We start from the raw sequence: 26,647 nt of genomic DNA, 5'->3' as shown, positions 1-26,647 counted from the left end.
TCTCTCTCTCTCTCTCTCTCTCTCTCTCTCTTTTTCTGTCTCTCTGTGGAGTCTCTTTCTTTTTTCTTACTTTCCTTCTTTCTTTCTTACTTTCTCTCTACTTTCCTTCTACTTTCTTTCTTCTTCCTTACTTTCTTTCTTCTTCCTTACTTTCTTTCTTCTTCCTTACTTTCTTTCTTCTTCCTTACTTTCATTCTTTCTTTGTACTTTCTTTCTTTGTACTTTCTACTTTCTTTCTTCTTTCTTTCTTTGTACTTTCTTCTTTCTCTCTACTTCTTTCTTTCTACTTTCTTTCTTCTTTCTTTCTTTCTCTCTACTTTCTTCTTTCTTTCTCTCTACTTTCTTTCTTTGTTTCTCTCTTTCTCCCAGTAAGCGATGCTGATCCGTGACGATAGTTTATCTAACCGTGTCGTCTTCTCCGTCTCTCTCAGTACAAAGTCTTGTCCGTGCTTCCTGGATCTGGGATGGGCATCTCCATCGCCACGCCCTCCACCCAGAAGGTACGAGTCAGCCTCTGATGTGTAAATGAGTGACATGACGGCGGTGCATTCAGGGGCTTTTCTTTTGAACCGGACGTGACAATACGACGGTATAAAAAAATGCTGCATTCAAAGTATTCCTTAACGTAGTTTTACTCAACAGAAAAAATGTAATTTAAGGATAAAAAGTGAACGTGCTTATTACAGTTTTATACATTATTTATTTGTTACTACAGATGCATTAAAGTTTGAGCAGCATTTAGCTGTTAATACCATTAATTTTGTAGTTTGGTCAATAATAAAGCATGACATTTTATATAATGATCATTTATTTAGTTTTTACACTTCTAAAGCCCGTCGTCAACCACACAGGTGTTTTAATTTTATGTTACCTAATTAATACTTCTCAGGGCAAACTGCTATTTATTTATTAGGATGTTATTCTCTGTTTCCTGATAAAGACTACGGATGTAAATGAGCTAATTCTGGACACTGTCCCCGTCAAATAATCAAATAAATACAAAAACAAACAGTCAGGTTTCCATCCAAATGTAGCGAAGATAACAAATAAATAAAAAGGGCTGGGAATCATTAAGAAAATGACGATACCAGTACCTTTAATTTGATACCTTTTGTTTCTTCTTCATTCGATACCTGTCATGTGGGCGGTGACCTCCTGCCCCCCCTGCAGGCTAATGCCGGTATCGCTGCCGGCGCTGTTGCCACCGCCTGCGCTGTTTGAACGTGACTTAACGCTTCGTTTTCCTTAACGCTTCGTTTCCTTCGCTTCTCTCGTAGCCGATGGTGTTCGGCGCGATGATCCACCGGGACGAGGCCTTCGACGCCATCTTCACTCAGTACATGAAGATCCAGAACACGACGGCGGCCACCGGCCCGGAGACACAGTGACGTCTCCCCAAGATGGCCGCCTGCATACCGACACACACACACACACACACACACACACACACACACACACACACACACACACACACACACACACACACACACACACACACAACAATACTGCAATGGTTTCACTGTGTTCACCGGTGACGTCTTCAAACAGCTGCTGGTTTTAGTTTGAGCCGTTTCAAACTCAATGACGAGCGATATCACGTCGGCCATTTTTCCAAAAAGTCGCCGGTTTCGGGTCGGAATCGGCCAACAAGCGACAGCGACCATTGCTCTCAGAGCTGCACAGAACGCTCCCTGCAGAACGGGTAAGGTAACGTCCACCCGAGTGCTAATGTACCGTCTCAAGCCGAAGGCTGGAACCTCAAGTAGTTTCCTGCGTGAACAAATGGAGGCCGGGTTCCTGCACTGCAACGTCTCACACACACTTAATTCAGTCCATTAAAGTACATTCCAGTACAGCAGCAGCTCACTAGCATCAATGCTGCGGTTCCAGTTTTATAACCCCATCCCTGTAAAGCTGCAGTCAGTGAAGCTCAACACTTCCTGCACAGGTGCTTCACAGTAAAAGCCTCCAAGGGCACAATCCCTCCTCTACTTGTGAGGCTTTTACTGTGAAGCACGAGCTGCGACATGAAAGATCAGTCGTTGCATTTCAACGTTTTGAATTTGTTTGTTGAGGCTGCAGGTCGTGTAATGTCAGTTCATCACGATATTACACGCAACGTGAAGAGACTTTTAGCGTTTACATAGATTCATCATTTAAGTCACTTATCGATCGAACACTTTAATCATTCTTTGGTTGGAGCTTCTCCAATGTGAGGCTGTGCTGCTTTATTCCTCATTGTAGACTGAATATATGTTTCGGATAAAAAAAAAGAGACATTTGAAGACGGTAGAATCAGTGAAGTTACGTATGAAGAGACAAAAATACCATGAAACAGATAAAAACGATAATGGGACATCTCACTTGTTCATTTTAAGGACTTTATGTGATGGACTTGAAAATGTCTGACTTTGGCATCAAATAATAACGTTTTAAAAGTGGGTCTGCAATGTAGAATTATTTTAATTTAATTATAAAAAAAATAATAAAAAAGTGAGAAAATAGGGAAAATGTCCGTCACAAAGAGATGCCGTTAATATGTTTTTTTTTGTCTGAAAAACAGTTAAAAACTCCAAAAATATTCAGTTTAGAATGATTTTTAAAAAGCAGCGCTACATTGATATAATAACAAGTTTAATCTATTAGCAGATTAACATTTTTAAAGCTCATTCATTTACATTAGTGTCTTCAGGGATTTGTAAAAACGTACACGACTCCGTATTGTACTTAGCAGCTAAGCCTTACAGTCGGTTAATATTATGGGATGTCGTTTTTTATGTGGCGGTAAGAGACGGTTTTTTTTTTCTATATGAATGTTCTAGAAAATGTCGTGTAAACCACGGAATTAACCTCAACATAGCTCTTTTTTCGTCTTAAGCTAAAAGCTAAAAAACTAAATCTAACAACGTAAACCACTAACGTTATTTCAGCGTAGCTTCTTTTTTTTTTTTTTTGCTAAATAACTAAATCTAGCATAGCTCTTTGTTTTAGCTAAACGCTAAATAACTAAATCTAGCATAGCTCTTTGTTTTAGCTAAAGATAACAGCGATAAAACCTGTAGCTCTGAAGGTTTGTCTTAATGCAGCTCATACTTTAGCTTTATTTCACAATCAAGAAGACAAAGCCACATATTGACATTAAATATCAACTTCAGTTTTTCTCTCTGCTTGAAGCTAATCGGCGAAACCTAAAAATAACCTGAAACTTTTTCAATCACAATTCAGTTATTTAATCATATTGTTTTTTAGGTTTAGCTTTATTTCATAGCCAACAAGCTAGGAGCAACTCTGAACACTCAGGGTTTGGTGTTGAAAATAATAATTGTATAGCGAATGATTTATTTAAATGTTTAAGTGCCACCGAATAATTTTTTAAGGTTGACAAAACTTTTTAAAATCATGACAATTAAATTGGTTTTAAATTATGAGAATATTTTTTGTCTTTGGGAAAGTAAAAAACACATCAGTGGACGAACTACCGTAAAAGTCGGGTTACAAGCCGCTCCTACCTCCGGTCAGTGTCCCCGCTGTAGCGAGCTAGGAGCTAGCTAGCTAGCGCTGCTGCTGCTACTACTGGTCGCTGCTGCTGCTACTGCCCGCGTCCCCTCTGCCCAAGTCGGGTGTCGAGCCTGGTCCCGCTACCTTCGGCGGTTTTCGGGGAGCTAGCGGAAGTTAGCGGGGAAGTAACGGAGCGCTAGCAGGAGCCCCAGCTGGCTACAGTGGGGAGCTAACGGGGACACTGACCGAAGGTAGTAGCGGCTCGTAACCCGACTTTTATGGTAAACAGTTTTTGGAAAAGCAGCAAGCACAAATAATAATAAAAAACACAGAAACTAGAACAATTTAGAAGCAATTTATGAGTAAACGAGTCACCCGGATAGACATGGAGCAGACGGCACTCCTCGGATGGAAACTAGTTCTTCTAACTTCCACGTGTTCGTGACGTTTAACGTTCATGAGGAAACGGACGCTGCCACGAAGATGTGTTGCGTTGCGTAAATAAGATGTTAACGTTTTTTGAGATGGTGTTTGAGAAATTTACAACATGGGAACAAATTTATTTATTTTAACTCCACTTGATTAAAGCACAAATCTCGCAATGTTAATGAAAGTGAAAACATAATGCGGCCGTAAACAAACAAACAGACAAATCGAGCCCCGAATGGAGGCGGTACCCAAATGTTGTTGATCTTAACGTTAGCCGATGTGTTTTCTGGTTGGAAAGGTTCGTACGGAGTTTCTAAACCTGGCTAAATGGCTAATATATTATTTATATATATATATATATATATATATATATATATATATATATATATATATATATATATATATATCAATAATATATATATATATATGTATGTATATATATATATATATATATATATATCATTTATATATATTGTTATGTAATATATATGTACTATATATATATATATATATATATATATATATATATATATATATATATATAAATGATACTATTGTCACTTTAAGTATAACTTTTATTTCTAATCAGCTAATGCTAAACAAGTTAAAACAGTGACGTTTTAGCTCCTCTTCTTACTTTGTGCATCCGGCAGGTGTTTTAAAATTCAGATTAAAAAATAATTTACATTAATTAAGGAAACTACTCTTTTTTTTTGTTTGTTTTTGTTTTGTTTTGTTTGTGTTACAGCCTGATAAAGCGTTTGCTAGCGCGCTAAAGAGCAGCCGTGTACATGTTATAATGGTGTCTGTCACTGTGTATTAACTCTTAACTGGCAGTCTGAAGGCTGTCACACCAGCATTCATTACTTTCATTTCACCTGGAATTCACTCCATTTTATTGGGAAAAACAAATGTGTCCAAAAAAAACCCCAATCTGTCCAAAATAGATCCCTTTGAATGAGTAAAATGAGGTATTATTGTTTCTAAATTGCACATGGAACATGCAGCGTAATGAAAGCGTCAGTATAATAACATATATATGTTTTTATTCAAGTACATGTTTTGATAAATCTTTCTCACGTCAGTGATCGGGCCTCTCAGCTCTTTCGTTGACAAGAATTTTGTCTTTTGTAGTTTTAATTTCTTTTTTTTGTTCTCAGTATTGATGCCAGTTATTAACGCCATGTTGCCTCATTTAGAGTTCATTTGTTTTAATGCGCTTCCTGACCCTTTAGCTTTCACCTCCTAATCTTCCTCGGGTTTGTCTTCTGGTTTCGTTTCCCGCCTCGTCTTCTCTCCCCTGAATGGTTTTATAAAAGGGTGTCATTGTACAAATAGGTGTTCATTTTTTAAAAATGAAATGATTTCTGTTGTCGGAAAAGTGATGTAAATCTTTTTTAATTTAAATAAAATCAAAATGCCAAACACGGACAATCTGTTGTTGTTGTATTCAATGCAGTACCGGCTTCAGCCTGCGGTGTCAGTAGAGAGTCTTCTGCAGGTTGGATTCTTCCTCTGTGGTTCCAGAAGGAAACTTTGCCCTCTCTTTGTTTATGATGGAATAATGAGTCACATATTCAATATAATCAGTAAGTTAATGTTCATAGAATTATTTGAATAGTTTATTTTGAGTAATACAAGTTGGAAGACAACATTCATAAAGCACCTTATTTCTTAATTTAAGGGTTTATTAATGGTTTGAGCCAAACAATCAACAGACATATTTTGTATTTACACAAAAGTTTCAATTCTTTCAGTTCATCTGCTGACAAACGTTTGTGTTATTTAAGAGACGTTCAGAGTTTCTGTCATAATGTTTTACGGCCTTCGGTATCAGGGAGGAGTTTCATTCTCACGGACTAACAGCTGACGTGTGTTCAGTTCAAACTTTTATTTTTTTCATCACCGGCTGTTTCTCTCTCTGTGCATTTCAGTGTTTTTAAACTACATGATCGTATTTGCCCGTCAGTGCTGAACGACCATCGTAACCAGTGAATTATCCACTCAAAAATAAACCTGGGAACCTTTCTGCAAAAATATATTGTGTTACAAAACTAGAAGGAGAAGCTGAAAGACTAAACTTACAGACTGAATATCAAACATTTGCATGCGTATTAACCTTAACACATAAGTTGGTAAATGTAATAAAAATATGTCATTATTATGAGATAAAGTCATAATTGAGATAAAAAGTTTCTATCTCATAATTATTACTTTTTATCTCATCATTTTGACTTTTTATCATGGGCATATTTTTATTATCACGGTTAAATGTATTATCTTATTTTTCCTTTTACTAACGGAAATGGGCTTCCTTAGATAACAGTCTTCTCAACTAATTATTAGACCAAAATTCTCACTTAACACACAAGTTGGTCACTTTAAATTACATGCTTTGATTTTAGGGAACATAAATCCATTTCTGTATTTCCCCCGACATTGATAACAGCCTCAAACTCATTTAATACATAAACATAATATCTTCAATCAGGAAACTACATTAATTATGACACGTGCAGTATTTACATCAACTATAAATGCTGTAAAAGGTTAAATGTATTTAGAAGCTTCACCCACGCGCAAAATTAAACTACTTCCTTAAAAACGAATCTTTCCATAAGGTGCGTCCAGTCCTGATCCTCTGTCATTAATTGATAAGGCAGATGGTTACAAGCCTGCTGATGAATCATTAGACTTTATTATAGGCGGTGCTCGTCTTTCACAGATCATCGGTCAACACTTCGCCACCCTCCGAGTCGTCATCCGGATCCTCCATCTTGACCCCGAGGCCGCTGTCCAGATCCGCGTCGTTAAACATCACCCTCTGGCTTTTGACCCGCGGGCCGCCGCCGTCTTCGCTGTCGTCCTCTCTGCCGCTGGACGACGGCTCCTCGTCTTCCTCGCTGTCGTCCTCCCTGCTGTCCGGGATGATGACCACCTCCTCCTTGGCGTCGGGGTCGATGTCCTCCTTGAACCAGACCGACTTGTACCCGTCGTCCGCGCGCCTCTCCTTGGTCAGGATGGGTCTCACCTCCTTCTCCTCGCCGTCCGAGGTCGCCTGGCTGGCCGCGTCTTCGTCGCGCGGGAGAACACGCAGCGGCATCGGCATCGAAAATGACGTTGCGGCGGGCGGGAAGTCGACCCTCACGCTTCCCGCCGCCGGGCCGCCGGAGCCGGTGCTGTCTCCGTCGTCGTCGTCGTTTTGGAAGGCCTCGTTGGTGTACTGGACGCCGCCCTTCTGACCGCCTTGAACCAGCTGTGGAAGGAAAACACATTCAGGTCAAAGTCCGGCTGGTGACCCCTAGAAGCTGCGGTGTTTCCCTCCGGGTTGGCGGGTTCTTTAAGGGAGGAACTCGTGGGTATGGAGGATGGGATGTAGCGTTCAAGAACAACGGCCATGACGAAGTTGCTCACTTGGCACAAATGCCGAAAAAAGGCTCTGCAGGTTTTTAGGCCCATCAGTAGAGTCCTAACGAGTACCCTAGTGACCTCACCGCCCCACTTCCTGTCGGCTCCCCGCACACATCGGGATAATATGGAAGCCCATTCCCGCAGTAAAACAAAGAAATACGATGAAATTTTGATGTTTTATCTCATCATTATGACTTTTTTTCTAATCATTTTGACTTTCTATCTCATAATTATTACATTTGATTTCATAATTTCGACTTTCTATCTATTTATAACTTTTCATCTCATCATTTTGACTTTTTATCGTGGGGATATTTTTTATTATCACGGCTAAATGTATAATATTTGTTTCTTTTCTTTTACTAGCGGAAATGGGCTTCCTTAGGTAACAGTCTTCTGGACTAATTATTAGACCAAAATTCTGAGATTTCCGGGGGGTTCTTACAGCCACTTCCTTTTCCAGTGATTGTGCGTCACATTAAATCTGCCCACTAGTTGGAGGGAAATGCGTCTCCGGTGACACGTATATGAAGTTATGTAATCCTCAAAACAATTTGACCGTACAGCGCTTTGGAACACGCTGGCTTCAAAGATCTTCTTCCGGTCGGCGTCGCCCCTCCGGATGCGAAGTGCGAGCACCAGGATAACCGCCAGGCAGGCGAGCAGCAGGACCCCCAGGGTCGCCCCCAGCGCCGCCATGTCCACCGGCCCGAAGCCGCCCCCCGGGGCGATGGCTGCGGGAGCAAAAAGTTACTAAATACAGGCGTTGGAGAAAGAATTATGAAAAATACAAATAAACGGCAAAATGTGGAACCAACATTTTTGGTCAATCTCAAACTTCATCTATTCAACATCTATCATTGATTGGATTAATGTATGACATCGACCTTTTTGAACTTTTAATGGTATATAATGTGACCTTTTAATGGTGTACTATAATATGACCTTTTGATGGTATACTATAATATGACCTTTTAAGGGTATACTATAATATGACCTTTTTAATTACCGATTAACCTTTTAATGGTATACTATTATAGTATACCATTGAATTACCTTTTAATGGTATACTATTGTAGTATACCATTAAAAGATAATTCAAAATGTCATATTATAGTTTACCAGTGGTGGGCCAGCTACGCCTTCTCTGCTGGCCTCAACAGAATCACAAAGTTATAGCTATTTTATGATGTAATTGTTTTTCACAAATGCACTACATGTATAATCATTATTTTTCCCTAGCTTATTTTCTCATTGCACAGCTCCTGTCTTCCTCTGTTGCTCTGCTTCCAGCCTGCAGCGCTGCGTCCATTGCAGCTTTTTTTAAGGAGAGCTCTTATCCAATCAGATTTCACCTCTATGTCTCTCTCTTTTATTTCTTCTTTTTTACACATAGTATTTCAAATGGCTAAACAAAAAAAGACAATCTGTTGTGACTACAACAGACTCACTTCAAAGTCTCAGACACGTTGGCGTAGAGCTCTGTGGTTGGCTGCTTTTCATGTCAACAACAAGACACTGCGTCTTTGCTCCTGAACACATTGTGAACTCTTCCGCTACTTAAATCCGACCAGAACGTTCCTCCCTCGGCTGCCTCACTAGTTTATTTTGTTCTCGTATTTTCTAACCAACCCGCTCATCTGAGCAGAACAAAAGGGTGACCACCTGTGAGCGGGTGAGCTGTGCTGGCTGTGGAGGCGCTTCCTTCACTGGTCAAACTGGGATTAATAGTGTTGCCTTCACTGGTCATACTGGGATCAGTGGTGGAGATGATGCTCTCACTGGTTGTGTCGCCGATGGTGGTTGAGAGGTCAGTGGGTGTCGTGGGGTTGGAGGTGGACTCTCCGGCTGTGGTCTCGCTGCCGGTGGAGGATTCCCCCCCCGATGTCGTGGCCACACTGTCTGCAGTGCTCAGGGGCAAACTGGTGGTGTTCAGACCTACGAGGAGAACGCACTTTGAAGCTTAGTGGTTTCACCTTGTGTTCCTGTCCTCTCCGAGCTTCTGATGGTCCATTGGAGGCATATTGCACCCATTCTGAAGGACCTTCAGACTGGACGCAATATGGACTGAATGTCCATATTGCGTCCAGTCTGAAGGACCTTTAGACGTCCATTTTGCGTCCAGTCTGAAGGACCTTTAGACGTCCCTATTGCGTCCAGTCTGAAGGACCATTAGACGTCCCTATTGCGTCCAGTCTGAAGGACCATTAGACGTCCCTATTGCGTCCAGTCTGAAGGACTTTTAGACGTCCATATTGCGTCCAGTCTGAAGGACCTTTAGACTGGACGCAATAGGGACGTCCAGTCCCTATCACTGGACCCAACGGTTCCCGACATGTTCCCCAGCTAGCCAACAGAGCTCCTGCTGTTTCACAGGAAGTGTAGCAGGAATTGAACAAAGAAAAGAGTGTGGAACTTCACTTTCCCTTTTTAGTTTTTCAATTATCGTGTCCCGTCTGTTAAAGTTAGTGATGTGGAATCATAAAGATCCAGGAAATCGTTTGCACGAGTTGAAAGAAGTTCAACTGGTGCAGATGTGTCTCCACCACCTCCAGAGAACCAGCTCTAGGTCACATGCGTTTGCTACGTTACACGACTGTAGATCATCCGAAATTCCCCTTTTTGTTCAGCCTGAACGCTCTCACACCTGAATGGACGGCGTTTAAACAAACTCCATCCGGCGTTAAGCTGCCGATCAAACGCCGTGTACGAAACTGCTGCACTAGGACCCTGCTTGTCTGTTTTTGGTGACACGAGAGCAGACCAACCACAAGACTGTGCCGAGGAAACGGGCCAATTCTGAATCTGGAATTTATTATGAATCGGCTTTTGTTCTTGAGGCGTCAGAAGCTAATTTGCAATTTGCATTTTACAAGCTCTTCATTCTGGCCCTCACGGTTGCATGCATTTGGAGGATGTGCCTCTCAATGCTTAGCAGAGCGTCCATGAAGGTTTTCTTCCTACCTGCAGTCACCTCCACCAACAGCTGAGCTTCAGCTGTTTCTCCGTTGGTCGTGTCCAACGCCAGCAACTGGAGGAACGAAGTTAGTAGTTCAACAATGACCATTATCGTTCCGTGACTATAGGTTTTTCGAGATTTGTACTCACTTGCAGAGATAGCGAGCCCTCCGGGAGATCCGTCGTCATGAACAAATAGCCACCAATGACGGAGAAGTCATTGCTCCCGTTGACGGAGTAGGTGATGTGGGGATTGATACCCTGTTTGGTCAGAAAATCAAAAGGTCAGTGCGGCACATCGAGTAGACGGACAACTTCCAAAAAAGACTTCCTCAGTCCCCAAACACTGGAAACCGATACAATGGCCATTCAGTTTAACGGTAGATTCACGCTTTTAGTTCACAACAAAGCCAACGGAGTGAAGAGAGTTCACTGAAAGGGTTGCACTGGAGTCTGGTGCGCAGATTTCAGGTGCAATACCCTTCAGTTTGACCTCTAAATAAAGTAGTTTTTTGTTTGTTTGTTTGTTTGTTTGTTTAATATTCTCTCCAATTTACGGTTTGTGGCTTTGGATAATTTCTTGATGATCTCAGCTATTAACTTGAGAAAATGGTTTTAATACTGATAATAAAACAAAAAGACAGACAAAAGAACAAAGACTGGAATCAGTGTTATTTTTACCGCAGTGCCGGCGTAGTCGTCGTCCATGGCGAGGATCCGCAGCGGCTCGCCCTCGGCCTTCGGGTCGGTGGCCATGACGCCCACCGCGGTGACGACGGCGTCGTACCGAGGACTCTGAAACTGCGGCCGGTGGAGACTCTTCACCTGAACGCTGACCGTGACGGCGGCGGTGGCAAACTGGTAACTGTTTATCGTCTGAGCTGCCTGGGAGAGAAACACAGGAGGACGGTGACCACTGATGACCACCTACAGTCTAAACTGTGCTCATCTTTCAATGAATGACAAACCTCATATTTTGTCTATTGATTCCCCGTTCAATTCGATTTTTTATTATTTTTACATTATAGTCTTCATGTTGTCTCAAAACCTTTTCAATATGTCACTACAAATACATTTTAATGTCCAAACTTAACCCCTTTTTCTGGAGTAAACAATTATTTCAAATACGAAAACTTAACTTAATTAATCCGTTCAATCTGAAGTTGTGACGGCCATCTTGTGGACCAAACGATTAGAAATTTGTCAAAAAAATAAATAATAATTTGATAATGTAGAATAACTGTTAAATGCAGCCCTCGTTGTTTTTTTTTATAACTGTAACAAAGAAGAAAATATTGGAAATGATCTATTTTTGTCTCAGACGGCTGGAGTTGGATGTGATTGAAAAATAAAAATGTCTTTCTGTTTGGTTTCAGGTTTTTTTCTTCTCGAAGGAGAACACAGGACATGAGATATACAAAGATTAGAGAAAAAAACTGACTACAAAGAAACCCAACAACTGTAACGTGAAATGAATTCTAGAATTTAAACTCATTATCAAATTCCCAGAAATATGAGGGCTAGACTAAAACCTGTAATGCTTCTATATCAATTATCAAACCCTTAAAACAAAGAAGACACAAAGACGCCATAATTTGAACGACCGATTGGATAAAAACAAGGTTTGTCTTTACCAGAACCGTCAGGCTGAGCGTTCCCAACACGTCGGCCGGCTTCCGCATGGTGATGTTCCCCGTGTTGGGGTTGATCTGAAACAGACCGCCTGCATCTCCTGAAACAAAGACAGACTGAGCTGCTTCTACCCGCCGATCACCAGCAAACTTATGTCGGCTGGATGTTGATGTCAGACCGAGGAACAAACCACGCGTCGCTTACCGCCCAAGAACGAGTACGTCACTTCCCCGTTTATCCCTGAATCTCCGTCGATGGCGTACAGCGGCCCTGGCTCTAGAGGCAACGCTCCGGGCTGCGGAGGAAAGCAAACATTGGCAAAGGTAAATTAGCACTAATGTCCGTTTCCATCCACTACCGTTGTCCGATTATTAGGAGTTGGTTCGTGGAGATTAATGGCTTTTCCAGTTGGGTACCATTGAACAAACAAAGCAGAAAACTCTGTGAAAAGATGACATCATCAAACAAATAATGTAGAAAACACAATGCAAATATGATGCACAATTTGCCAAGTTTGTTTCCTTTGCACTTGCATTTTGCTTCTATATATATATATATACCGTAAAAGTCGGGTTATACGCCGCTACTACCTTCGGCCAGTGTCCCCGTTTGCTCCCTGCTGTAGCCAGCTGGCGCTCATGCTAGTTCCGCGCTAACACCCGACTTGGGCAGAGGGGACGCAGACACTAGCAGCAGCAGCGAGGAGCTAGCAGCAGGTGCGGGGAGTTAGTAGCAGCGCTAGCTAGCGCTGCTCCTAGCTTGCTACAGCGGGACACTGACCGGAGGTAACCCGACTTTTACGGTAATATATATATATATATATATATATATATATATATATATATATATATATATATATATATATATATATATATATATATATATATATATATCTATATATATATATAAGAATTATACTTCAGCCAAGTATAGAAACTTTTTTTTTTTTTTTCGTATCTGAAATTGTGCCCCGTTATCCCTATTTGAACGATTCATGGCATCAAATTCAACTTTCAGTTTGGATCGCATCGCCTCCCTGCATCTACGCTTTCCAGCTGACGGTTCAGCATCAGCGCTGGATTTTCCAGATAAAGGGTCGCACCTCTTGTTCGTTCAGGACGACCCTGCCGGTGTAGCCGGCGCTCTGGCAGATCACGGCGCCCCCAACCTCGTGTTTGTTGCAGGGCTGGAACCATGGCGGCCTGTTGTCCCCGTCTAAGATGGTGACCTGGATTGTGGTGTTGGAAGTGAACGAAACACCGTCCAATAGCGTGTCCTTTAAAAAAAAGAAGCGACAATGTGATTATTTTAGTACACCGCCTGCTGCAGTATGACGGTTAGATACCTGAGAAACTGGACTGAAACTTCTGTCAAAATCCTGCAAAATCCAAACAATTTACAGATGCTTGTCTCCATTCAAAGTCTTTGGACGACAATGTGTATTCAGTCAAATCTCAACAAAAACTAAAATCATTTCAGAGTTCACGTGATGTCTCAAACGTTTAAGAGAGCACGCCTGGCCTCCAGAGACTGAAAGAAATGTTTGATTCATTGAATCGGACAAGGGGAAATCAGAGTTCTGAACCAGCAGTGAACAGTACTCACCTGAGCAGTTAATACCAGTTCGACATTTTTGATGTTCTCATAGTCGAGCGCCGTCTCAATGAGGAGATCCGGGTTGGTGGGCGTCCTCAGCCTAAAGCCGCTCTGCAGGAGTCCAACAGAACGATGTCAAATCTCTTTGGGTCTGGCCCTCGAGCGAGAAGTTTCCTCCTACGTCTTTGTGCTAGGATACATCTTTTCTGGGCAAATCTCTGAATTAAAGATTAAACTATGATATCTCATCTGACTCCAAGGAAGACAAGCAACACGGAGATTCATTTATTCTAAATGTTGGAGAGATGAAAGAAAAAACAAGCAAGAGGTCTTACCGATTCTGGCGTCAGCTTGTAGCTGATCACTTGACCATCTAAGTCTGTGGCGGCGAAGCGGCGCACGGTTGTGCCAACAGGAGACATCTGGGACAAAAACCGTCAGAGGGATTAAATATGAACTCGAGTCACAGTTGTTACACATCCTAAAAAACTCGTTGACACTTCACAAGCATCAGTAGACCTTTTGTCTATCAGACACAAGAGCATCACTGATGTTTGGTGATCCGGTCTGACTCACAGTCTTTGTTCAAGTTCATCCCAAAGGTGTTGGGGTCAGGACTTTGTGCAGAAAACAAAAACAAAACATTCCTTTCGGCAGCTGTCTTTCCATGTTGAAACTGGACTAATGGGCTGTAGTGTTATTTAAGCTTAGTTTGTCACATTTGGACTTGCACATCTATGTAAAATAAGTTGTTTATGTGTACATTACAATGCATGAAATATGATTATTAATAAGGGATATTATTATGAGGGATTTGTAATTGTATGCCTATGAAGGTCACTTTATTACTGTGTAATGATGTCCATGTGTACATTGCAATGCTTAAAATAGATTATTGTTTATCAGGTCACAGAGCCAGGAGTACGCTGAGGGTCACATGATAATTTACACACAGACAGTGGTTGAGGGTTTTACAAAGGAGCATTTGGTCTTAAGGAACAAAGAGAATGGACCACCTGTGGTTCGTCCTGTGGTTTATGACATGAGATAAGGAACTGGTGGGGGATTTGAGTTGCATGTCAGCCAGCCGAGAAGAAAGGTTTCTGTGAAAGGTTGACTGAAAGCTGTAGTCTCATCAGTTGTAACATATAGAACTGAATAACAATTCCTTCTAGGTCAAATATTGCGTTAGTAAACACAGGAGGGCGGAGTGAGGACTTCAGGTACCGGAAAACATGAATGTTATGGAGAACCATAAACTAGGCTTAACTCTTTTTGGACTCCGGACCTTATTCCCCACACCACCTCCCAGGATCTGAACATATATTTTACAGGGCCCAAAACAAATGGTTGGGACAAAGATGGAAGCACACTAGCTCCTAAAAGATGATTAGGAGCTGATTCCACATTGTGCAACGTAATCCAGAGTAACTTTGCTACCGTTATGCGCACGGGATGAAAATATATGATTTAAAACACCATTTGGTAATTTGGTCAAGGCAACTAACAAACAACTACAATGCTGAACAATAACTCCTGTAAAGGTGTTCATCAGACTCTTACCTCACTGACATTGACCTGGTACGGGTTCTGGTCAAAGACGGGACGGTTATCATTCACATTCTTGAGACCTACAACGAAGCTGAGTCGAAGCTAGAAACAAAGAGAAACACAAGCCTTATTTACTTGTTTTGATATTGATTTTATATAATTGTTTATTGCAACTTTCATTGCATACAACTTGTTAATAATATGTGACTATACATTAAGAATAGTAAATATATCAAAGACACAACTTCTGACATCCATCTCTGAGCTGCATGTAGATCTTTACGCCTATAATGGTTGACACATTGCTTTTCTGTCTGTAAGACCTGCTTATAAATGTGGAACAGAAACTCTAAAGCTTCACAAAAGGCCTTCACAACGTTCTCAAAAACCTGTACAACCTCTACAAGCACATTGAGAACCTCCTCACACACTCACAGAGCTTGACCACCATCTCAAGAACCTGTAGAAACTCTACGAATACCCTTCACAACATCCTCAACGACCCAAATAAGCCAAATAAGAACCTGGTCGTTCCTCAAGCATCTGTAGGACCTCTTCAAGAACCAGTAGAACATCCTCAACCCCAAAGCAAATCTCTTCAAGCACTACATTTTTCCATAAGCCATACAGGAACCTGTACCACCTCCTCAAACTGCTTGAGAACCCCCTCAAGCGCCTGTATATATTTTTCAAGAACCTGTACAGGCTCCTCAAGCATCTGTAGAACATCCTTAAGCCCACAGAGAACCTACTCAAGTGCCTCAATTTTTTTTTCCAGAACCCATACAGGCTCCTCAAGCATCTATAGAACCTCTTTGAGGAACCTGTACAACTTCATCAAGCCCCCAGAGCACCTTCTCAAGCACCTGAATATTTTGATCAAGAACCTGTACAACCTCCTCAAGCCCATAGAGAACATCTTCAAGCCCCAGAGAACTTCCTCAAGCACCTGGGCGTCATTATCAGGAACCTCTAAAACCTTCTCAAACCCATAGAGAGAACATCTTCAAGCCCACAGAGAACCTACTCAAGCACCTCAATTTTTTTTCCAGAAACCATACAGACTCCTCAAGCATCTGTAGAACCGCTTCGATGAACCTGCACAACTTCCTCAAGCCCCAAGAGAACCTTCTCAAGCACCTGGACATTTTGTTCAAGAACCTGTAAAACCTCCTTCAAGCCCATAAAGAACATCTTCAAGCCCCAGAGAACCTCCTCAAGCACCTGTCCATCATTATCAGGAACCTCTAAAACCACCTCAAACCCACAGAGAACATCTTCAAGCCCCCTAGAGAACCTACTCAAGTACCTGTACCTCATCATCAATAACCTGTAACACCTCCTCCAGCCCATAGAGAACATCTTGGAGAATCACCTGGAGAACCTCCTCAATGACCCAGAGACGCTCTTCAAACACATGTACCGCCTCTTCAAGAACCTTTACAACCACCCGAAGAACCGTCTCAGGAACCTCATTAAAATATATTTGGTGAATGTAACCGTTTGAATACACCACAAAGGAAAAGTTAAAGTCACCACAGTATAATGTATCACAGTTTAACGTGTTTAGTGTATGAAGAACGCGTTACCTCCATGCTGGGGGCTGCTTTCATGCAGATGATATCGACCGTATGAGTACTTGCAGTCTGTAAACAAAAACAAACTTTTATGCTCGACAGTCAGGTGTTTTCACAGACGAGTATCTGAACCGAGACCTGGGTCTGGATCTGTTTGACACCACCAGTCATGACCTACAGACCTCATAGTCCAACGGCCTCTCAACTACCAGCTCGTTTCCTCTCAAGGTGAATGGGTTGTCGGGGTTTGCGGGGGCAGGTTTGAACTGGAGGGTCACATTCGGTTGGACCGTGATCATCAGCACGACATCACCCACCGGGAGGCTTTCTGAAACCTCCACCTGTGAAGCTGAACAGACTGTTGGGAAACAAGAAGAGATGAATTAGAAAAAGAAAAACGGTGTATGTCATGATTTTAGCAATCACTCACGACCTTTTGCACTGGTTCAGTGCAAAAGTTCGTGAGTGATTTCTGAAAATCATGAAATACTTAATGAAGTGCTTAGAGGTCCCACAGAATATTCTCAATAATACTTAATAAATATTTGAAAAGTTCAAATGTGGTATTAGTTTGACAAGAGCAGAGGAGCTAATAATAAGTTACATTACAATTAACATGGCTTTATGGTGCAATCAACTGAAAAGGATTCACTGTAAACTACAACTGGGATCCGGGAGAAAGATTTCTCTCAAAACTTTGTCCAGGAACTTCAATCTGAAGGTAGTTTATGGAATAATGTTTGTCATGCTTTTAGGTTGTTAACTTTTTTGCTTGCACTTCCAGATCGGTGCATATTAGATCAGCCTGAGGCTCAAGTTGCAATTATTTTATTAACAGATCAATTTAGAGATAACTGCAACTCTAATCTAAACCTGTTTTAAATGTTTTGTTTTTTTAGTGCATACAGGATGAATGTGATTTAACATGTATATACATATATTTAACAGTGCGATGCATTTAAGGGGAACTATTGACAGAAATGGAATACAACACAGTATGTTGTTTTTCAGTGTATAATAACCTGTAAATAAGAAACTTTGTGTTCACGAGGCGATTATGTCCACGTACGTAGCTGGTCCTCTTTAAGGAGCCGGTCGCCATGTTCTACAGAAGCCCAGAACGGACAAACCAAACACTGGCTCTCGACGGGCACATTTGTGTTTTTGCGTCGGCCATTTTGGTTTAAATAGCTTCATTTGTTAGCAATCTGCAGCCTCGTCACGAGATGCCGCCAAATCCTTCACAACGTTTTACTGCTGCAATAATTGCTGGTTAATAAAAAAACACAGATTATCCATTGAGCAATTGATCAGTAGTGATAGTTTGACATCCTAAATTAAACGTCTGCACCCTTCACCTCCAGACAAGACACTTTCCACTGCGAATGGGTTAGGGTTAGGGTCTGCTTTTTTATTCCCCTTGTATGTTATTTATCTAACTTCTCACATTATGCGTGGCTATAACTGATATGTCTGTACCGGAGGAAGCCCCATGTTAGCACACCGCCGTTCAGTACTCACTGTCGACGGCGGACGTTGGAAGCAGAACCAGAAGCAGAAGCAGAAAGCAGAAGGAGTGCGGGTGAATCCCGTCCATGTCTCCGTCCGTCCCGTCTGAACTGATCCTCGCCCGTCTCTGTTTTCCACTTATCTGCTCGGCTTTATGGCCGCAGTGGACTTTCCCCCCCGCCGCCGTCGTAAAGACACAACACACGGCTGTTTGTGCCGGGAAGTTATAAAAACCTTATTTGTGACAAATTGTCTTTCACTTGATGGGTTTGACTTGAGGCACATCATGGTTACATGTGTACACACACAGAAGGTGAAATCATTAATGATAACCCTTAATTAAGTTTTATTTGATCAAGTAATGTCTTCATATTAGCACGTAGGGTTGTTAACAAAGACGGAACAAACAACACACAATACAGGAACCATAGACGTTATTATGTGTTTTACACGTCCACACAACGATACCCCAACTACTACTACTACTACTAGTACTACTAGTACTACTTTAATATATCCAAAATGTGAACTTGTTGATTATGAGCGGCTACACTTTAAGTTAAAACTGGTTCTCTGTGCTCTCTCCAGCCTTCCAATCAAACCATCAGCGATGCCATAACTGGGCACGAAAGGTTCCCATTTGGGTGAGATATACTGAAAAGGCTTTTAATTATGGTTCAAAATATGTCTGTAGTAATGTTGAGGATTTTCACATTTACACCTGCTGTATTCTGGAGCTCAGTTGTCAAGTTGTGCTGCATTTAATTTGATTACTATATTAAATAAAACATTTGCAATGTATCACAAAAGGTTTAAAGTTGTGTGGGTACAATATCGTCACCTTCCTAAAAGAATGGCAAAAATGTTGTTCTTGCCTAAATCATCTCCTCGTGGTACTGGTCACCTCTGGTTAAATCTCCTCCATGCTCAGTTGAACAGATCATGTGATTCGACCCCTGTAGTATAACTATGTCAAGAGTGAGACTTAGGCCATTTTATTTTGCCTAACTCCAAAGACAATGTGACGTAGGCAATTTTACAAGCTTTTCAAGATGGCATTTTGAAGCTAGCATTTAAGCTAGCAATTTAGTTAGCATTTTTGTCATTGAAAATCTCACTCGAACATAATATTAGTAATCATAACATAATTTGACCGTTGTTGCAGTGTGCCTGTTGTGCCGTGTCTAGAGGCAGCCCGATTACATTTGTTATGTTTTCTAAAAAACCTGAAAAAATGACTTAGGCCATTATTTTAGGAAGGTGAACGATATGATATAAAATGTGCATAAAAGCAGAACATTATCATCATACATATCTCAAGCATATATCCGGCCTGCTAGCAGCAGGTCTGAGGACGTTTATCTAGAAATGCAGAGTCAGGGGCAACTAGAGAAAGATTGCCCTCGATGCACCAGGACCTGGACGACTGAAAGTCTTCATCAGTTAATATGTGTTCATTTTAAATATCAACGCATCAGAATTGTTTGCCTCTTTCACTGACATCAATAACTCTAGTTTACCAGTCCTTACAAATACAGAGTAGTACAGTTACCGAACACAATAAACACATAAAGTACTTCATAAAAGGTATTTTTTAATAACAAAGATATCTGTGTTTCCATATGAAATACGATTACAGCTGCATATAAAGCGCTTCATGCAGATCATCAACATGCGTGTGCTCCGAACATCGGCTTTCATTTGTTGGTGGTTGTTGTTGTTGTGGTTGTCGTCCTCCTCTACAGGCCGGTGGGCCAGTTGTTGTAGACGGACGGACACATGTACTGTTTCAGCAGCAGGTTCACCTTCTCCAGGTCTCCGCCCGCGCCGCTGTGGACAGAAACACAAAGGAAAACAAAGGAATCCGTCCGATTCTTTTCATTCGGCCCAAATGTTGCCCGACCTTTGTAGCTAATGCCGCTAACTAAGAGCGCCGCACCTCTTCCTGGCGCTCTGCATGCGGCGCAGGAAGGCGCAGACGGAGCCGTGTTTGGCTTTCGATCGCAGGAACTCAGAGTATCTGTTGGAGAACTCGATGTCTCCCAGCTGCCTCCTGCGGTCCAGACCTGCCGACAGCAGCAGCTCCCTGCAACACCATCACATCAACAGTCGTATGTTTCTGATGCACATCGGACTCACGGCACCGGGAACAGAATACCACTGTATGGAAGTCAATGAAACACTGAAAGACGGTGGAGAAATATGTTTTGTTCGTCCGATTTTTTGGCCACTTGGGGGCAGCAGAAACAAAGGAAAAACCTCCAGATCGGAAAAAAGTGAAGCTAATGCTAAAGGTCTCCAAACTTTTTCCTGATTCTATCAGAAAAATGAAAAACTACGAGCCGCACAGATGAATTTGCTTCTACTTTTGTTTTTCTTGTGAACTCACCGGAGTCTGGCCTCCAGCAGAGCGTCCGCAGAGTTCATCCTCGACAGAGACCACGGTGCGTTCAGGTGTCCGATCTGAGTCAGGAATCTCTCCACCTCTTCTTCGTCCCTGGGGTCACATGACAGGAAGACACAACACGCATCTTAAAACAAATACAAAGAATGATTCAATGAAGAAAGAGGAAAGCTGAACTAAACATGATGATAAAATCATTCCGTATTTTGTTATCCAGCTGTTATAGTTTCATGTGAATCAATTATGAATGGAAGCCCGGTTCCACCACTGTGATAAAAAACAACCCAAAAAAAGTCTTACAGGATCTTAATTTTTTTATCACAGTGGCGGAAACGGGCTTCCATACTTATGATCAGATCACATGCAGTGTGGTATATTATTATGTTTAGAGGAATCAGGGAGGGATTTCTTTGGCAGCGTCTGGGAGAAGTTCACAGGTGAAGGTACCGGACAGGAAGTGACGTGGTGAGGTGGAGGAGGGCCAACAGCAGGAACAGCTGGGTCACACTAAAGAATGGCATCATGAGGACGATGAAGAAGAAGATGAGGTTCAAGATTTCCTGCGGAGACAAATATATATTTTTTTAAACCTCCAATCAGACAGATGCATCATTTTGTTCTGGGTCTATTTGTTCTGGAAAATAAAGGTTTTTTTTAGCTGCAATTAGAGTTTCGTGAGCTTGAACATAAACAAATTAATATTGACACATTTTGAACCTTGCCCCAGAAAAACATTTAAGCCCAAAATGTAAGCTTTTAGATCTGGGGCTGAATGCACAAACTTAAAAAAAAAAAAAAATTAACCTGCAGGCACAGAGTTAACGGGGACACGTTTACAAAATTGAGATTACTGCTACAAAACAAATGTTCAGTACACCCCTCTTAACGAATATAATAAATATATATACAGATTTATAAAAACTGCTTCTAAATACCAGCCTCCAGTATAGAAATACTGGAGGCTGTTGTTTAGAAGCAGATTGATGCCACTGGTTGTCACAATAGTTTTCCTCATACTTTTGGATGTGTAAATTATAGTAATTCTTAATTAAAAAAAAAGAAATCCTCAAATGTTCACCTCATATTTTTAAAAGCTCACGAACAAAATTAGAAAGTTCCGACAGAAACGTGATCTTAAAAGTTCGATTTTCAACCTGAAAGTTAAAAATAAATATGTACAAAACTTACAAACACGACTACATGCAAGTTAAAAAACAAGCAGAGATTTTAATAATATTAACAGTTTGTCATAATGTTTAATTAAAGTGATTAAGGTTTGATCCCCTCGGCCTTCAAAATGCCGTTGAGTTTAACACTTTTTACAATGTCAAATAATAATATAAAAAAACATAAGAAAACTAAGTACTAATTTTTATAGATGCACAGTTTAAATACAATAAAATACATATAACGTAATATAAGGTAAAATAAGATACATTAAAATAAAATAAAGAAATAATGCATTTAATTTAAAATGAATTAAAACAAAAAATGAAATGTCCCATTAGGACATATGAAGAAGCTCACCTGGACCGGATCACACCTGCAGACTGGGTGTCCGGGTCCGATCGGCCACCTTTTGTACTCCTCGGGTATCGACCCTCCGGTTTTATCGGTCTGATTATTTACCGTGTCAACACATTTACTTGGGGAACCAGATTTTCCAGTTTTCCTGGCTTCCTGGAATCCTAATGAGATTAATGGATCCCACTTCCTTGATGGGCTGTAATCACCGGCGATGGCCGCCTGCTGTCCGTTCACATGGAAGAGTATTGATCCCCGAACACGATATGATCTTTTTATTACTCCGGTTAATGCTCCTGTTTGCTCTGCTCACTTGTTCAGAGGTGACCGACACAATTTATTAACGTCACATATGAGTCTCTTCAGTAACGTGTGATACCGAGCGGCTGTCGTGCTTTTATTCAGTAAAGTGTTCAACTTCTATTATGAAGTAAATGTTGATTTCACAAAGTAAAGGCGATAGAATAATAACACCATGAGCGGTTAGAAGCCTCACTGCCTAATCTAAGAGGATCATACAATGCTTATAAGACACAACAAAGGTCAAAATGTGACCTCAGAGACTAGATAAGGACACACACACACACACACACACACACACACACACACAAATACAAGTGAAAGTGTAGAATAAGTTTGTTTTTATTCCTGATGATTGAAACAAGAAGAGATCAGTTACAGCTCAAGGTCGACTGAAACATTTTATCAGCGTCAGATTGAAAATAATAACATTCCCTGTTAGTTAGAGGTTTAAATTAGAGGAAACTAATGCGTCACTGAGTGAAACGTTGTCATTTCAGGAGTTTGAGAAAAACACTTTGGACTTTGAGAACTTGAGATGGACGTTTGAGTTACTTTTCAGATTTTATAGAAAACTAAATCAGAAAGATAATTCACTCAAAATATTCTTTATTTTCAGGCTAATCATTCTATAAGTTCTAATGCTGTCAGTAAAACACCCGATCACACCACAGCTGACGACATCTTTAACTCTACTCGCTATAATCCAGGCTATTACAGATTGGACTACGGTCCCAGCATTCATATAACTGCAACATTTAGAGACACAATCCATTCATTTCTTCACAATCAGTGGATTAACGATACTGCATGTAATTTGTCAGAAGACAGTCAACCCGTCTGGACAGTGTTGACCTCTGAGTGAAGCTGTGAAGGTCGAGGTCATGCAGCGTCGTCTCTTCTTGTCCGGTCAGCGGAGCCAACTAGTAGAAACCACTAGTTAGTAGATAAGAAAACTGCATGTTTTTGGGGAAGTTATTTTCCACCAAGTGGGGAGATATCATAGTGGCATGTCGTAATTTTTTTTTTTTAAATGTCAGAATTAACAATAATTGGCTTAAACTGAAGGGGTTTCCCACTTGGCTGCTGGTAAATCAGGCTACATTTAAAAACGCAGTCAAATCAATTAATTCCACTGGAATTGTCGCGATGAATCCAGGTCATCGATGGCGAACTTTGACACGCAAACGCATGCGGACGACCAAGAGCGAAGGCTGCAAAGCTTCTGCTCATGTACAAACTGCACAACAGGGACGTTGGGCGTCAATGGTACAAAGACGTCTTTGGAAATCAACCGCGTGGACTCATTGTCCCCGTTAGCGACTGAGCTAACGCGCTTGCTCATTGAATGCAATGAGTTGAACGGCCCAGCAGCGCTAGACCAGAAAGAAGCTCTCGCGTGTTGCCGCCTTGCTAGTGTGTTAGCCGTTAGCTTGCCAGATACCGTAGTTTACCAACCATGACCGCTACGTCGCCAAGCTTCTAGTAAAGCCTCATCAAGATGCACATCAAGTATTTATTTATGCAACTTTTAATCTTTACTTGACTCGGCATTTTCCGTCCGTACGAATTGTGAACGCAGCATTAGCTAGTAGCGAGCCAGCTAGCTTGGCAGCTAGCTCTGAGCAACTTAGCTAGGTAATACATGATTAGCAGGTTCGCTCATGTTTTTTTACCTCTCTAGTACAAACTGCCATCACAAAAAAAACATGCAAATGAAGGAGCCAGTTTATGGTTAGAGTTTGGGCACTACATCTATACACTAAAGCACAAAGACATCTAGTTCATAGTTACAGACCGCTAAGAGTAAATAAATAATTATTATCCACCAAACACCCCAGTCATCCATCACCAGTCGACCTCTGTGCACATGATTGACATATTTGGTTGTTTTGGAGGTTTTACAGCAAACATTAAGACTCTGATTGTATCAATACGGCGTTAACAGACACGTCAACAGGAGACTGTTTGCCTCCATCACAGCCTTGAAATGAATGCATTCTTTTTTTGATTGGGTTCAACATTTGGGACCAGTGAGGCCCGACAGACACAGCTACTTCGCTAAAGCCCCGGCCGGTATTTGGCCTGTTGGCGTCCATGAGCACCGAGAGCTGCTACTGGTTCCCTCCGCCGCCAGTTTGAGTCCAGCTCCACGGCAGCGGGGAGGAAACAGGATTGTTCGTCGACAAACAAACAAATGAAAACACACAAAGAAACAGCATCTACGGTCCGATAGTCCAGTGCTGATACTCGACTTCCTGTCCGGTGAAATGGAGCTCTTTAAGTGGTTTGGAAAAAATATTGATTTCTAAAAGATTTGCAAAAGAATATCTTAAAGATTTGCAGCTTCTAGTGCAGAGGGAAGATTACGCAGTTATTAAAAGTGGAGAAAATGCAGTGCCACTATGAATATTAAGAAAGAATATGGAAGAATAGCATTTCAGATGATGCTGCTACATGTTGATTGTATTGCAAGTTAAATGTGTACAACAAACCCACATCAATCCAGACTGTGAACATGTTTTCTGTGTGAGCAGATTGTTGAATATTAAACACTGGACTTTACAGCGCTTCCTTCAACAAAACTTCAAATCAATAATACGAACCTTCCAGCAACAGGATACAATTCCAAATTTGGTTTCATGTGAAATAATATTTCATTGGTCGTGAGAAATTCAGATTAGATTGTTTTTTTGTTAATTAACAGGACAAAGGCACCAGTTAACACGGCCACTGGTTTAACACAAACACCGGTAACATCTATGGCTGCGAGCTTTTATTCTTCTTCTTCTTCGATTTCTTCACCTGACACACGATAGTATCTGGACACTAAATATTGGGCCACTTGCTGATGTATTCCACGCCCATTTGTTTTGGTTGCATCGGCCATCTTTGGTGGTTGATGTCCTTGAATATCTCCACAGGTTTTGTTTTTGCCCTCCCATTGTCAAACTGTTCAAGGGTCCATCTCCAGGACAACATGGAGGTCTGATCAGCTACTCAATGCATCCAATGAGTGGTCAACGATGGATGACAAGCTTTCGTAAAGGGGTTCAGTATTCTACTGGTCTTTGGTTGCATGTGACACTTATTTGATTTGTGGAAGGTTCAGATTATCAACTTGAGGGTTTTACAAAACAAAATAAACCAGACGGACGACTTTAAAACACAATTTCACACCAGGAGCATATTGAAGTTAAAGCTACAACTTCAGCTGATTTTGAAGACGGAATCTCTGCACAGTTTGAGTGAAACACTGTTATTATTTATATATATATATATAATTTTGTTATAGCAGTGCTTTTTCAGTTGACTTACTTTGAGGTCAGCGTTTGCTGTTCATTTGCATATCGAGTAGAAAGATTAAAAACGTTCACGCATGCGCTGTTCAGCCACGACCAGCTCGACGGACACGACAACTTCTTGACAAAAATGTGAATCATTTCATTGTTTCTTTTCTTCTGAATTGCTGGTAATTGAAACCAATAAAAATTCAAATTTCACAGTTACGATAGAGCTCAGGTTTTCCTGAGAATCGTTGGAAACGGCAGAGGACTGGAGACAAATCTAAATGGAGAAGCAGAAAGCAAAAGAACACAGCTGAAGAACACAAGACGGTGAGAGGAAGGTTCAACGCGGGAAAATAAAACGTCCTGTCAGCATTATTTCCTCCCCCCAGACAAGCGCTGACCATGTGGGGATTAACTCTTTCATGAACGGGAATCAGACATTAACCAACAGGACCCACGAGCCTCGTCTTTTACAAGTCTGAGCAGTTTAAGTCAAAGCTTAAGTCCAAACAGGCTGGAGTCCGAGTCAAGCTAAACTAACACCTGGACTCGGTTGAGTCTGTAACAGTTGGCGGCCGACACAGAGACGAAGTAAAACACCCACAACGAGTGAGTCACAGCATCCACAACGACTCAGTCAAAACATCCACAACGAGTCAGTCAAAACATCCACAACGAGTCAGTCAAAACAGCCACGAGTCAGTCAAAGCATCCACAACGAGTCAGTCAAAACATCCACGAGTCAGTCAAAACATCCACAACGACTCAGTCAAAACAGCCACGAGTCAGTCAAAACAGCCACAACGAGTCAGTCAAAGCATCCACAACGAGTCATTCAAAACAGCCACGAGTCAGTCAAAACATCCACAACGAGTCAGTCAAAACATCCACGAGTCAGTCAAAACAGCCACAACGAGTCAGTCAAAGCATCCACAAGGCCGACAAGTCTGAGTCAAGACACCCAGACA

The 26,647-nt window shown here is 41.4% G+C and overlaps 2 protein-coding genes across 2 annotated transcripts in view; one reads left to right on the top strand and one right to left on the bottom strand.

Moving 5' to 3' along the window:
- LOC306741172 (GRAM domain-containing protein 4-like) overlaps window positions 1–1,388 on the top strand; it is a gene marked incomplete at both ends in the record, with an annotated part of 14,117 nt that extends 12,729 nt beyond the window's left edge. The window contains 3 exon segments of the mRNA XM_079223425.1: window positions 396–403; window positions 406–500; window positions 1,278–1,388. Of these exon segments, the coding sequence (XP_079079551.1) occupies window positions 396–403; window positions 406–500; window positions 1,278–1,388 (214 nt within the window).
- Window positions 1,389–6,646: 5,258 nt separating this feature from the next.
- On the bottom strand, window positions 6,647–18,249 carry LOC306741171 (uncharacterized protein; the record flags this gene model as incomplete). The annotated part of the gene is made up of 16 exons (XM_079223424.1): window positions 6,647–7,183; window positions 7,903–8,072; window positions 9,004–9,276; window positions 10,303–10,369; window positions 10,447–10,557; window positions 10,978–11,181; window positions 11,931–12,028; window positions 12,133–12,223; window positions 13,031–13,204; window positions 13,534–13,635; window positions 13,860–13,946; window positions 15,088–15,177; window positions 16,385–16,513; window positions 16,665–16,721; window positions 16,835–17,010; window positions 18,174–18,249. 16 exons carry the CDS (start codon window positions 18,247–18,249, stop codon window positions 6,647–6,649), a joined length of 2,442 nt encoding a protein of 813 aa, XP_079079550.1.
- Window positions 18,250–26,647: the final 8,398 nt, after the last annotated feature.

Source organism: Taurulus bubalis, assembly GCF_910589615.1.
Source record: "Taurulus bubalis genome assembly, chromosome: 9".
NCBI classification, from domain to species: domain Eukaryota; kingdom Metazoa; phylum Chordata; class Actinopteri; order Perciformes; family Cottidae; genus Taurulus; species Taurulus bubalis.
Note: the sequence above shows the minus strand (reverse complement) of the source record. Positions and strands in the feature narration are given on the sequence as shown.